We start from the raw sequence: 14,961 nt of genomic DNA on the forward strand, positions 1-14,961 counted from the left end.
GCAAACCGAATCAAACAGGCCACTGTTTTTTTCATAATCAGAGCTGTTACAGTAAAAACACCAGATATTTAGTTTAATCAGGTAGATTGTCATTGTTGCCTGACTGTAAAAACTAACATGATCCAAACCACCCAGCCTGATACTAAAAGCAACCAGCTTGATTGAGAAATTCTCAGAAAAAGCCTTTATCCATTAGAACTGGAGAAAAGACACCCTTCCTTCTCAGGACACTAAGGACACTAGCAAATACTAGGGTTTTGTAGAGGTGGTGATACCAGGTGGAGCGGTCTCTTTTTTTTTTTTTAAACAACCTAGTGTATATTACTCTTGCAGGTAGCAATACATAGCACAGATCTTTAATTTAATAACTGTGTCCTGAAATGATGAAAACAAAATTAGAAATGGTGCTTCATGTTGCAAAGGTACTTACACTGGGTTTTCCAAGCTATCTAAGGAACTTTGCCATATATGTCCAGCCGGTGGAGGAGGCGGCTGAGAAGGAGGTGGTGACTGATCAGAACTTAACTCAGAAATATCTGCAAGGTAAGAAAATCAAATCAGCTCTATGAATTAAAAAAAAATAAAATAACACAGCTAAACTCTAGAACTGATTTGGTACAATGAAATCATATACAATGAAAGTATAATTAACACATAGTATAGCACTTATTATCACTGCATACATTTGAGTACAGATTTATCAAGTTTAGTTTAAATAAATTTAAACATTAAAATATAACTAAAGCCAACATTTTTTACTTTTGGGTGAAATTGAGAGGGATTAAAGATAACGTCAGGTTTTTATTGCTTTATAACAAATTCATCCAACAGCAAAGCCTTATTTCCACTTCCTTGCTGTTAGGAGTGCACATGTAACATCGCTTACATTATACTTGTAAAGTAACCAAAGAAAAAAACAGCACACAAACCATAGATCTCAAAGTTTTAATGAGATTATTTGGTGATGATAATGGCAGCTTGTCTTTCGCCTTGAGAAAGGGGTCCGCTGTGGCTCCAAAACGTTGGTGGATCATGTCTATTTGTGCACATTTATGTATTCTTGCAAAATTACCTAATGGACCCCTCAAAGGCAAGAGGCATCAGAGGGTCCCTAGGAGGGGACCCCACAAGGACAAGGCCACCCCCCGAGGTTGATCACATTCCAGCGAAACTTGTTCACTCGCAGGCTCGTCCCCATCCATCGGGGCACTGTGGTCCCGAGGCCTAGTTCTGGACTATAACCTGCTCACGCTCACTGACCAGGCTGGGAGACCATAACGATCTAGAATATGCAGTCCAAAACCACAGCCGGCTGTTGCTTGTAGTTCTTCAGGAACTCTAACTAGTGAAAATAAAAAAAAACAACAAAATAACAAATTTCCCTATTAAAAGCTAGGACCGAAGTCCCAGCAGGGAACTAGGTCCTATTCCTAAACTAGGCAGAAACAAACTGGCTGCTATAGCAGAGTGTGTGGGGTTATGCCTGCATCTTTAAGGATAGTCTAGGTAGACCTATAAGGCTTACCTGTAGGTAAAATTAATATCTCCTAAACCTGCACGGTTTAGGAGATATTCACCCTGCAAGCAGCCGCTAACACCAGCGGCGCATGCGCTCTGAAGGTCCAGCGTATCTTGCCGGACTTTCAGAGCTCCTTGCCGGAAAGTGAACTCCAGCACGCATGTGCGGAAGTGATGTCATCACGGCCCAGGAAGAGACGCAGAGGGAACATGTTAGCTCCCTCAGCGGTGTTCGGGGACTGTATGGGGGCTTCGTTCTAAGGTAAGTATTTTTATAATGTGCTAGTAAGCCATGCATACTAGCACATTGTGTGTGTATATGTATGTATATGGCATATATATGGCAAACAGTATCTCACAAAAGTGAGTGCACCCCTCTTATGCACAATTTTTGTAAAGATTTTATTATATCTTTTCATGTGACAAACACTAAAGAAATGACATTTTGCTACAATGTAAAGTAGTGAGTGTAAAGCTTTTATAACAGTGTAAATTTGTTGCTCCCTCAAAATAATTCAACACAGCCATTAATGTCTAAACCGCTGGCAACAAAAGTGAGAACACCCCCAAGTGAGAATGTCCAAATTCGGATCAAAGTGTCAATATTTTGTGAGGCCACCATTATTTTCCAGCCCTGCCTTAACCTTCTTGGGCATGGAGTTCACCAGAGCTTCACAGGTTGCCACTGGACTCCTCTTCCCCCACCTCCATGACAACATCACGGAGCTGGTGGATGTTAGAGACATTACACTTCTCCACCTTCCATTTGAGGATGCCTCACAGATGCTCAATAGGGTTTAGGTCTGGAGACATGCTTGGCCAGTCCATCACCTTTACCCTCAGCTTCTTAAGCAAGGCAGTGGTTGTCTTGGAGGTGTGTTTGGGGTCGTTATGTTAGAATACTGCCCTGCGGCCCAGTCTCCAAAGGGAGGGGTTCATGCTCTGCTTCAGTATGTCACTGTACATGTCGGCATTCATGGTTCCCTCAATTAACTGTAGCTCCCCAGTGCCGGCAGCACTCATGCAGCCCCAGACCATGACACTCCCACCACCATGTTGACTGTAGGCAAGACACACTTGTCGTTGTACTCCTCACCTGGCTGTTGCCACACACGCTTGACACTATCTGTACCAAATACATTTATCTTGGTCTCATCAGACCACAGGACATGGTTTCAGTAATTCATGTCCTTAGTCTGCTTGTTTTCAGCAAACGGTTTGCGGGCTTTCTTGTGCATCATCTTTAAAAGAGGCTTCCTTCTGGGATGACAGCCATGCAGACCAATTCGATGCAGTGTGCGGCGTATATTCTGAGCACTGACAGGCTGACCCCCACCCCTTCAACCTCTGCAGCAATGCTTGCAGCACTCATATCTATTTCCCAAAGACAACCTCTGGCTATCACGCTGAGCACGTGCACTCAACTTCTTTGGTTGACCATGGCAAGACCTGTTCTGAGTGGACCTGTCCTGTTGAACCGCTTTATGGTCTTGGCCACTGGGCTTCAGCTCAGTTTCAGAGTCCTGACTATCTTCTTATTGCCTAGGCCATCTTTATATAGAGCAACAAATCTTTTTTTTTTTTTTCAGATCCTCAGAGTTCTTTGCTATGAGGTGCCATGTTGACATTCCAGTGACCAGTATGAGAGTGAGAGAGCTATAACACCAAATTTAACACACCTGCTCCCCATTCACACCTGAGACCTTGTAACACTAATAAGTCACATGACACCAGGGAGAGAAAATGGATAATTGGGCCCAATTTTGACATTTTTACTTAGGGGTGTACTCACTTTTGTTGCCAACCGTTTAGACATTAATGGCTGTGTGTTGAGTTATTTTGAGGGGACAGCAAATTTACACTGTTTAGCAAGCTGTACACTCAGCTTTACATTGTAGCAAAGTGTAATTTCTTCAGTGTTGTCACATGAAAAGATATAATAAAATATTTACAAAAATGTGAGGGGTGTACTCACTTTTGTGAGATACTATATATATATATATATATATATATATATATATATATATATATATATATATATATATACATAACATAATTAGCAGAGCAGTGCCACTACTCTAACTCTCTATTCCAGACACTGCTTTGGTAGTTGTCCTAGTGGCGGAAGCAGCTTCCATAGGGATTAACCGACATTTGCGCGGAACCACCCTAGTTTTTCTTAGAATCCCCGGAATGCCCACTATCTTGATAGTTACATAGTTAGTCAGGTTGGAAAAAGACAAGTTCATCTGGCTCAACCAATTAAAAAAAAAAAAAAACGTAAAGAAAACCCAACCATACAATTCCATATACAGATCCTGGGGAGCAGAGTGAACTGATCCCACAGCTTTACCAATACATCCACCATGAAGGCCCAAGAATCTCGATCCCTGGACCTGGTGACAAACCTGTCCAGTTTGTTGCGGAACCTGAATGCCAAAAGTTCCAAGTTTAGAAAAAACCCTCCTGGGAGCAAATGGCTTGACACACCTCCAGATGGAGAGTCTATTCTCCCAACTGCAGACAGTGACTGAGAAAGTCCACATGACAACATTCTATGCTTTAGAGGTGAACAGCAGACAGGGCCAGAATTTACAGTTCTGCCCAAGAGAAAATCAAGTCTGCTTATTTCAAGTGGTGTGATGTCTGGTGCCGCCTCGATAGTTGACATAGGGCATTGATGGCGAACCTTGGCACTCCAGATGTTTTGGAACTACATTTCCCATGATGCTCAACTACACTGCAGAGTGCATGAGCATCATGGGAAATGTAGTTCAAAAACATCTGGGGTGCCAAGATTTGCCATCACTGATATAAGGGATGGCCATAGCATAGCCTGACTGGATTTTTTCCGGATACATTCACAACTGAGGGGTCCAGCATTGAAGGGACATCTGGATCACCCTTAGTCCTAGATGTTGATGGGGAGATTTGCTTCCTTCGATGACCAATTCTCCTGTACAAAGAAATCATCCAGGACTTTTCTCTAGCCCAACAGGCTGGCATCTATTGGGAGAACCTTCTGTGACTTTAGCGCTGGGTTGCAAATCCATCACACCAGGAAGAGTCTAGCCTTTTAGGTCTGGCGCATGGGGCAGTCCAAGGACCTAGTTATGCTGTCCCACACTGCCAAACTGCTGCTGTGCAGTAGCATGGAGTGAAGCAGAGCACACAGTACAGCCTCAGAGAAAGCAACAATTAGATCCAAAACCCTAATGAGGCACAAATGAAGGGTCTCCTCTAGGGCATTAGGGATGGGCATTAACCACTTGCCGACCGCCGCAATTCATATACTGCGGCGGTCAGCCCCTCACAGGCAAAGTGACGTATGGGTACATCACTAGCCTGTGAGGCTCTGGGGAGCGAGCACGCGCCACCGGAGGCGCGCTCCCGCTCATCACGGACCCCCAGCGCATGTGCCTGGCGGACCCGATGTCTGCCGGGCACCCGCGATCGTCCGTGACAGCGGGAGAAAGGCAGGCGGCTGTTGTAAACAAGCCGCCTGTCATTCTCCCTTGTGTAAGAACAGTGATCATACGGTTCTACTATGTAGGACGGTTGATCACTGTTCCTACACTTCAAGCCACAGCCAATCACAGTAAGAATCACGCCCCTAGGGACACACACCACCCCTCCCTCTCAAATAAAGTTAACCCCTTCACTACCAGTGTCATTTTACAGTAACAGTGCATATATATAGCACTGATTACTGTAGTAATGTCACTGGTAACCCCAAAAGTGTCAAAAATGTCAGTCAAGGGTCCGATCTGTCGCAGTCCCGCAAAAAAAAAAAAAAAAAAAAAATCGCAGATCACCGCCATTACGTGTTAAAAAAAAAATACAAAAATGACAAAAATCTTTCCCTTAGTTAGTAAATGCAATAACTTTTGCGCAAACCAATCAAAATACGCTTTTTGCGTTTTTTTTTACCAAAAATATGTAGTATAAAACAAATTGGCCTAAAATGTTAAAACATTTTGATTTTTACATTTTTTTGGGGGAATTTCATATAAAAAAAATGTGAAAAATATTGTTATTTTTGCAAAATTGACGCTCTATTTTTGTTTATAGCACATGATCAAAAAATCGCACAGGTGATCAAATACCACCAAAAGAAAGCTCTGTTTGTGGGGGAAAAAAGGACGTCAAATTCGTTTAGGTACAGCGTCGCACGACCGCGCAATTGTCTGTTAAATTCACACAGTGCCGAATCGCAAAATACCCCCTGGTCCACAAGGGGGTAAAATTTCCCGGGGCTTAAGTGGTTAAAGTCGAAGAACAGAAATTTGTCATGGAGCAGAAAGTTCCTGGACATAGCCATGCCTAAGGTCAGGCCCAAGTACTCTTATCTGTGAGATGATTTCAGCAATAACTTCTGCAGATTGAGGATCCAATATAAGCTCTGGACACTGGCTGACAAAAGGTGGGAAGCAGATCTTTCAGCAAAGATCATCCAGGTATCCCACAATATGAATCTCTTGAGCATGGAGCAGAGCTAAAACTGGGGAAAGCACCTTGGGAAAAAGGACAGGCCAAAGGAAAGAGCGACAAATTTGTAATGCTAATCACCCACCTCAAAACACAGGTAGAGATAACTGGAAGTAAAGATGTGCAAGCTGGCATCCCAAATGTCTAATGAAGTGAGTAGGCTCCAAGAAAGGAGGGAGGCAATGACTGATCTAGCAATTTCAAAGTAGAACTTCTGAACCTGTTCAAATACTTTGAGAGTCTTTAGATCCAGAATGGGCCAGAAGGCTTTTGGTATGAGAATCAAAGATGTTCAAGTAGAAGCCTTAAGAGTTTTCCTTTTGATATGGGGGTAATGACCACCTGAAACCAAAGTTGCTAAATGACAGCAAGAAGAGTTGCACGTTTTATTGCATGAAGTGGGGAAGAGGCACTGTTCGAAAAATCCAGTTTGTAGCTCCAGGAAATTATATTCTGGACCGAGGCATCTGATATTTCCTGAACGCAGAAGGACAAGAAGGCCAAGAGACGTCCCCCACTAGTCATTGTCTCTTCACTGGGAGGAGGGCTTAGAACCAGACATGAACGGCCATGTCTTTCTACAAAAGAATGTTCCTAGCTTAGATTTTGTACTGAAGGAAAGAGGGATGAAATGAACCTCTCTCAAACACAGAAGCAGATTGCCTACTTGTAGGAGCAAGAGACTTCTTTTTCTAGAGCAGAAAAGTACTTTTTCTCCCTGTGTTCTCTCTCATATACTTATCCAAGGAGGGGCCATACAAATGTTCACCTTCAGAGGCCATCCATTCAAGGCATTTCTTACATGAGAGTTCTGTTGACTGGCATTTTAGCCAAATGATACTGAGCATGTAGACAGGGCCAGCGCCAGCATAAGGCTGTTTAAGCAGCCACCTTACAGTGCCAGGATGAGAGAACTTGATGGTAAAATGGTAAAATTCAAATCAAATTGCTGGGTATCTGGATTTTTAAAAATACCTGTCTTCTGTTTCTCCCAGCAGTCAAACTAAAACCTCCATGCTGTGCATGGTAGGAGCCTGCTGTTTAGTAGGCTGCTATCAGAGCACAGAGATAACCATAGTCAAGTGGAAAATGTCCTGCTCTCCGCAGATCCGCAACAATGCAGAGGAGAGTGGGCAGTGTGCAGGGAGGGGTGGAGCCCAGCTGTCAGACAGGCTCTGGTCAGGAATAGTGGTGTGCGCCTGGCTGTGTGGGGTCAGGCAGGTCTTAGCTGCTGGCAGAGGGCACCAGTGGAGAAGGAAGAGCAGGAGGAGGCCATCCGCTCTTTGCTGCAGCTTCTGCTGGAGATCTATTGTGGAAATCTTCACCTTGCCTGCCCAGGACTAAACTAGCCCTCCTGGCCGCGATCAGAAGGGCATTCATTGGGGTGTGTATATGGGGTGGTTTCCTCTAGGGTAGGTGGGATGAACTATGGGGTAAGTATATTGGGATGTTAAATATCCACTGGTGTTTGTATATTGGGTTGGAGTGTATCCAGAGCCAGGGCCTGGATAAGGCTGCTTAGGCAGCTGCCTTAGGGCACCAGGATGGGGATTTGGATTTTTAATTGTTACTCTCTCACACCTCAATATTAAAAATAAAAAATATATTAAATCAAATCAAATATTAGAATATATAAACAACCATAAAGTGAATGTCCACTCCATATAAATTGCATAAGGACCCATGCATTAAATTATAGTGATTAGCAATTAATTATACTCAACATAAATAAGAAAATTCAAGCGTAAATCATGTTTCATGTGCCAGTCCACAAAATATTTTTTCTTCAATAACACATCAAAAAAAAAACAAAAAACGTAATTTTCTTTCAACATTCACCCAAGGTGACAATAAAGCTCAAAATGTAGCAAGTGCACCAAGATCCCCGAATGCATTCCACCGTGTGCAAATGTTAGAGGTGTGCTCTCACCTTCATTGATAAATTCATTGATGGATCTCCATTGTCATAAAAAGGTCAGAAAGGCTTAACTGTTTTTTGTACCTTTGTACATTTTTTTCATATATAACTATCCATCTGTACACAGTAAGGCCTCTTTCACACAGCCGCTCCGGTTTTTTGCTCCGCTGCGGGACTTTTTTTTTTTTTTTTTTTCACGGAGCAGATGACACTTGTGTCATCCGCTCCGTATGTCCGCATATCATCCCATCCGTTTGCGGATGATATACGGACATAATGTATGTCATTGGGCATTGCGGATGTCAGCGGATGACACCGCTGACATACGATTTTGCTTCCTTTCCATTTTTTGAACGGAGGAAAAATAGGGTTCTGTTCCATTCCAAAAAACGGAACAGAACTGAAAGGAAGAAAATCTGATGTCAGCGGATGGTCATTCGTTGACATCCGCAATCCCATAGACATTCATTATGTCTGTAAATCATCCGCAAAAAAATAGGATGATTTGTGGACATACGGAACGCCCGTGTGAAAGGACCCTAACATAAATTACTCCTCCTTCGCTGATCTTACGGGATCTCCTTGATATACAGTCAGGTCCATAAATATTGGGACAATATGGACACAATTCTAATCTTTTTGGATCTATACACTACCACAATGGATTTGAAATGAAATAAACAAGATGCGCTTTAACTGCAGACTTTCAGCTTTAATTTGAGGAGGGTATTTACATCCAAATCAGGTGAAAGGTGTAGGAATTACAACAGTTTGTATATGTGCCTCCCACTTTTTAAGGGACCAAAAGTAATGGGACAATTGGCTGCTCAGCTGTTCCATGGCCAGTTGCGCGTTATTCCCTCATTATCCCAGGTGTGGCCAAATCAACTGTTTGGAACATCCTTAAAAAGAAAGAACGCACCGGTGAGCTCAGCAACACCAAAAGACCCGGAAGACCACGGAAAACAACTGTGGTGGATGACTGAAGAATTCTTTCCCTGGTGAAGAAAACACCCTTTACAACAGTTGGCAACAGTTGGCCAGATCAAGAACACTCTCTAGGAGGTAGGTGTATATGTGTCAAAGTCAACAATCAAGAGAAGTGAATACGGAGGGTTCACCACAAGATGTAAACTATTGGTGAGCCTAAAAAACAGGAAGGCCAGATTAGGGTTTGCCAAACAACATCTAAAAAAGCCTTCACAGTTCTGGAACAACATCCTATGGACAGATGAGACCAAGATCAACTTGTACCAGAGTGATGGGAAGAGAAGAGTATGGAGAAGGAAAGGAACTGCTCATGATCCAAAGCATACCACCTCATCAGTGAAGCATGGTGGTGGTAGTGTCATGGCCAGGGCATGTATGGCTGCCAGTGGAACTGGTTCTCTTGTATTTATTGATGATGTGACTGCTGACAAAAGCAGCAGGATGAATTCTGTAGTGTTTCGGGCAATATTATCTGCTCATATTCAGCCAAATGCTTCAGAACTCATTGGACGGCATACTGTGAAAGCAACCAAAGAGTTTTTTAAGGGAAAGAAGTGTAATGTTATGCAATGGCCAAGTTATTCACCTGACCTGAATACGATTGAGCATGCATTTCACTTGCTGAAGACAAAACTGAAGGGTAAATGCCCCAAGAACAAGCGGGAACTGAAGACAGTTGCAGTAGAGGCCTGGCAGAGCATCACCAGGAATGAAACCCAGCGTCTGGTGATGTCTATGCATTCCAGACTTCAGGCTGTAATTGACTGCAAAGGATTTGCAACCAAGTATTTAAAAAGTGAAAGTTTGATTTACGATTGTTAATCTGTCCCATAACTTGTGGTCCCTTAAAAAGTTGGAGGCACATATACAAGCTGTTGTAATTCCTACACCGTTCACCTGATTTGGATGTAAATACCCTCAAATTAAAGCTGAAATTCTAGTTCTATTTCACTTAAATCATTTTCCCCAAAAAACTGTATATATTTATCCATCTGTACTAAGATGTCCATATGTACCTTCTGGGTTTTTGCCCCCTGTGTAACTGTCATAATTTGATCTATACCTTTCTGACATACTCCTTTTTCCACTATTCCATTTTTTATCATCCTTCCAATTTTGTTATTTTTCCCTAAATTTTTTTTCCCAAAAACACATTTATCCATCTGAACCACGTCATTAAATGTCCAAAAGTACTAAGGCTTTTTGTTCCCTGTGCAACTGCCACAATTCAAAATACCCCATTCTGACATTTATTTAATTAGCATTCCGCATCATAACTATCACCACTAGTAATAAATGTATCCCTTACCTTTATTTTTTATTTTTTTTTAAATTTGAATTGTGTTATGCCAGAAGGTGAAACATTAACAGCAGATATAAAGATCTGTCATGTTCAAATTGGATTACCCAGTTGTCCCCTTTTTTTGTGCATATCTCAGCCCAACCCCCTCCCACCTATATAAGCACTCAAGCCCATTGGTCTGTATGGTTTGAGAAAGGCGTGGTCTTTGTTGCCCCAAAACGCATAGCCACGCCACGCACGGCCTACTCCCTGGAACGTGCGTGTCTTCGCCACCTCACCGCTCCGGCTCTAGCCCTGGTTTATTTCCGGACATCAGCTCTACCATCCCAGCCTGCTGACAGGACTACCATCCCTGCGTTGCACCCAGCTAGCGAATTTCTACAGACTCCTGCCACCACTGCCACATGGCTGATCAGTCGCCATTCTCAGAGTCCCCATCAGCGGAGTCACCACAGTCTGCTGACTGAACCTCCATCCCCTCAGCTGATCTCCACAGTCTCATGCGGTCTCCATCTTGCAGCTGACCTACCGCCATTCACAGCACCTTCCAGCCAAAACAATGTCCTCTCCCACCGGCTCCTTTAGCCTGATGATCGAGATCCAACCGTGACCCTGTCGAGCTCTGCATAGTTTCCACCAGGATACGTTTTCACAATATCACCAAATGTGTGTGCCACCTTTCATTTATCTCTGGCTTCAATTGTTTTTAGACTAATTGCACTTAGATGGCGGCGTTTCCCACTTCTCCTTGTATACACAGATCCTAAGGTTTCCAATCCTTTCTTGGGACAGCTGCAGCCCGAATCTAAGTGTTTTTTTGTTACTGTCTCCCAACACATTGTTGTTGCTTTTAAATCCCCCCCCCCCCCCCCCAAAAAAAAAAAAAAAAAGTTAATTCCCCCACACACTCTACTTTGCGCCATATTTTACTTCCAATAGGGTTTTCTCAGAAGTAAGTTGGGTAGAGGGGGCACCAAACATAAGACTGATCCTAACATGGTTTCTGCAGCAACCTCAATCTGTACACTTGCAAAGCCATTTTCTGTTCATATGTGAGTGAATAAAAGGTTGAATTTACTACACTATGGGCATCCTTTTAAATACATGTTCTATATTTCCTTTTTATCTTTAACCATTGAGAGACCAGAGTGAAGCAAGGTACCGATGTGGATGAAAATCTATGTTTTTAGACTTTCTGACCTCTTATACCAATGGAGGTCCATCAATGAAGAAGAGGGCACACCACACAGTGGAATACATTCTGGGATCTTGGTATCTCACTATGGATTGAGCTTTTGTTGTCTCCTTTGGTAAATGTTGAAAGTAAATGTGAAGTTTGGTTTTTGCCACAAGAGTTTTTCATGGTGTTTTTTAATGAAAAAAACTATTTTTGGACTGGCAAATAAAACAGGATTTACACATGAATTTTCTTCCTATTTTTTTATGCTGAGTATAATCAATTGCTAATCATTATAATTTGATGCATGGGTCCTTACGCAATTTACATGGAATATGCATATAACATATGTGCATACATGTTCATGTATTTATGGTGGTGAAGGATAATATTTGTATGATTGAATATTTATAATTTTTTTTATTATTTACACTACCGTTCAAAAGTTTGGGGTCACGCAGACAATTTCATGTTTTCCATGAAAACTTTTATTCATCAAATGAGTTTCAAAATGAATAGAAAATATAGTCAAGACATTGATGAGGTTAGAAAAAATTATTTTTATTTGAAATAATAATTTTTTCCTTCAAATTTTGCATTCAAAGAATTCTCCATTTGCAGCAATTACAGCCTTGCAGACCTTAGGAATTCTAGCAGTCAATTGGTTGAGGTAATCTAAAGAAATTTCACTACAAGCTTCTTGAAGCACCTCCCACAAGTTGGATTGGCTTGATTCGCACTTCTTAAGTACCATACGGTCAAGCTGCTCCCACAACAGCTCAATAGGGTTGAGATCTGGTGACTACGCTGACCACTCCATTACAGATTACCAGCTGACTGCTGCCTCCCTAAATATTTCTTGCATAGTTTGGAGGTATGCTTTGGGTCATTGTCCTGTTGTAGGAGAAATTGAATCCAATCAAGCGCTGTCCACAGGGTACGGCATGGCGGATCAAAATGGAGTGAGCTTTCCTTATTCAAAAATGCCTTTTACCTTGTACAAATCTTCCACTTTACCAGCACCAAAGCAGCCCCAGACCATCAAATTAAATCCACCATGCTTGACAGCATCGGTTCACTTTTTCTACGCCTCACAAATGTTCTTCTGTGTGATCCAAACACCTCAAACTTAGATTCGGCTGTCCATAACACTTTTTTACAACCCTCTGCTGTCCAATGTTTGTGTTCTTTTGCCCATATTAATCTTTTCCTTTTATTAGCCAGTCTCAGATATGACTTTTTCTTTGCCCCTCTGCCTAGAAGGCCAGCATCACAGAGTCTCCTCTTCACTGTGGACGTTGAGACTGGCGTCTTGCGGGTACCAGTTATTGAAGCTGCCAGTTAAGGACCTGTGAGGCGTTTATTTCTCAAACTAGAGACTCTAATGTACTTGTCCTCTTGCTTAGTTGTGCACTGGGGCCTCTCACTTCTCTTTCTATTCTGGTTAAAACCCATATGTGCTGTTTTCTGAAGGGAGTAGTACAAACCGGTGTAGGAAATCTTCAGTGTTTTTTCTATTTCTCGCATGGTATAGCCTTCATTTCTCAGAACAAGAATAGACTGTCAAGTTTCAGAAGAAAGTTCTCTCTTTCTGGCCATTTTGAGAGTATAATCAAACCCACAAATGCTGTTTCTCCAGATACTCAACTAGCTCAAACGAAGGCCAGTTATATAGCTTCTCCAATCAGCACAACAGTTTTCAGCTGTGCTAACATAATTGCACAAGGGTTTTGTAATCATCAATCAGCCTTTTAACACGATTAGCTAACACAATGTACCATTAGAACACAGGGGTGATGGCTGCTGGAAATGGGCCTCTGTACACCTATGTAGCTATTTCATTAAAAATCAGCCGTTTCTAGCTAGAATAGTCATTTACCCCATTAACAATGTCTAGACTGTATTTCTGATTAATTTAATGTCCTCTTCATTGAAAAAAAAACTGTGCTTTTCTTTCAAAAAGTAAGGACATTTCTAAAAGACCCTAAACTTTTGAACTGCATTGTAGGTGTGAGAAAGTTACACGTAATTTTTTTTTTTTTTTTAAGAAAACAAGCACTGTACTATTTAGTATACATTTTCGGTTTCCCTACACTGAACCCTCTCTCCTACTGGGAGCAGAGTGGACTTTTTAGCTTGGCTCACCTGCCAGCTGCCTGCAGCCAGTGAGAGGAAGCAGGGAATGCAAACCCCACCCCCTCGTCGACAAAAGTTTACGCCATATGGGGGCAAGGGTTACATTGTGGAGGGAAGCATGGTGAAGGGAAGGGGGTGGCGGAAAGGAAGTGGCAGGAGGACGGTGGGGGACCTATGAAATACTCCCTTGTTAAAACAGAGAAGGGGGTCACAACTCAAGGAGCCAAAGAGGATTTAGAAGAATGCATACATTCAAAAAAGGGACAATATTCCAGGCAGTCAGTGTCATGCTCTTGAGTAGGAACACTGTGGGCCATCCTGAAGTGGGTAGTGGATTGTGAGCCAGAGCCACCGGACAGACTTTTTTTCTTGTATTTTGGATCCAACATGCACCTCAAACTGGAACAAATTTGCTCTTATACAATGTAAAGCCTTGAGAACTTACAAACCAACTGCAAGAAGCAGTAGAGGTTTAAATGGCTGGGGGTGATCAGAAGTAGTAAGGACTAACAAAAGGTGAACCCCCATGTCTCTTTTGATAAGGAGCAATGGTAGGAAGGTGCTACCTCTTGCTGAATAGTGGGGAAAGAAGCGTCCACTAAATTTAAGGTAGTGACATGGCACTCAATTCCTCAGAATTGTAACCTTTTTTGGGGAAACCAATAGAAATAAGGGGTATTAATGGTTTCTAAGAGTAATAATAAAAAAAAAAGCATTTTCCAATGCCAAGCCCACATGGCCTATTCATTAATAATTCTTCAGAAAATGGGTAAAAACAGAGGCTGTGCTACAGCTCTGGACCTAGAAAGTTTTCTGTGGCAAAGAGGTCTAGAAACCGCCACAAGAAAAGCCCAGTGCATGGAGGTTACATTCAAGGCGGTTTCCAAATCTTCCAGTTTAGTGGGGTCCAGGTACAGCCTACAAAGCCATAGCTGAAAATATGTTGATCCGAATATCTGAACATGAGACTAGCTCAAGCAATGTGTAAATAAAGTTTTGTTTGAAGAAAAAAATAATCTGGAAAAAGTAGAGAAAAGATGTCCATCATCCTAGGGGACTAGCAAACCTGAGGCATGCTAGGAGTGGGAGAAGTCATACCAGGCCAAATCACGATACTCTTGTAGGCAGCAGTATAAACCAAATGCCTCTACATTCTATGTCCCTCACTGAACAGAAAAAGCATATTTTTTTATATCTGTCAGCCTATATTAAAAAAAGGAGCTACATTTATATTAAAAAACAGTGTATCAAATAATATATGTATGCAAAATATTTATTTGGAAAGTCTTTAGGTATGAAAAAAGTCAAAGTATTATTGTCAATTTAAACATATGCTGAAAATGCAAAATGTTCTAAAAGGGGTTAAGGAAAGAAAGTTAATAAAGCATTGCTGCACCACATTATCAATTAAAGAACGGGATTAAAGTACAG

At 42.0% G+C, this 14,961-nt stretch overlaps 1 protein-coding gene across 1 annotated transcript in view; it reads right to left on the bottom strand.

Moving 5' to 3' along the window:
• The window catches only part of TJP3 (tight junction protein 3), a 498,480-nt gene that overhangs the window by 230,646 nt on the left and 252,873 nt on the right, over positions 1-14,961 (bottom strand). Inside the window, exon 8 of the mRNA XM_082257146.1 lies at positions 431-536. Within this exon, the coding sequence (XP_082113272.1) occupies positions 431-536 (106 nt within the window). The remainder of the gene's footprint in view (positions 1-430; positions 537-14,961) is intronic.

This window comes from Pelophylax lessonae (assembly GCF_965119305.1).
Source record: "Pelophylax lessonae genome assembly, chromosome: 1".
Taxonomy (NCBI): Eukaryota; Metazoa; Chordata; class Amphibia; order Anura; family Ranidae; genus Pelophylax; species Pelophylax lessonae.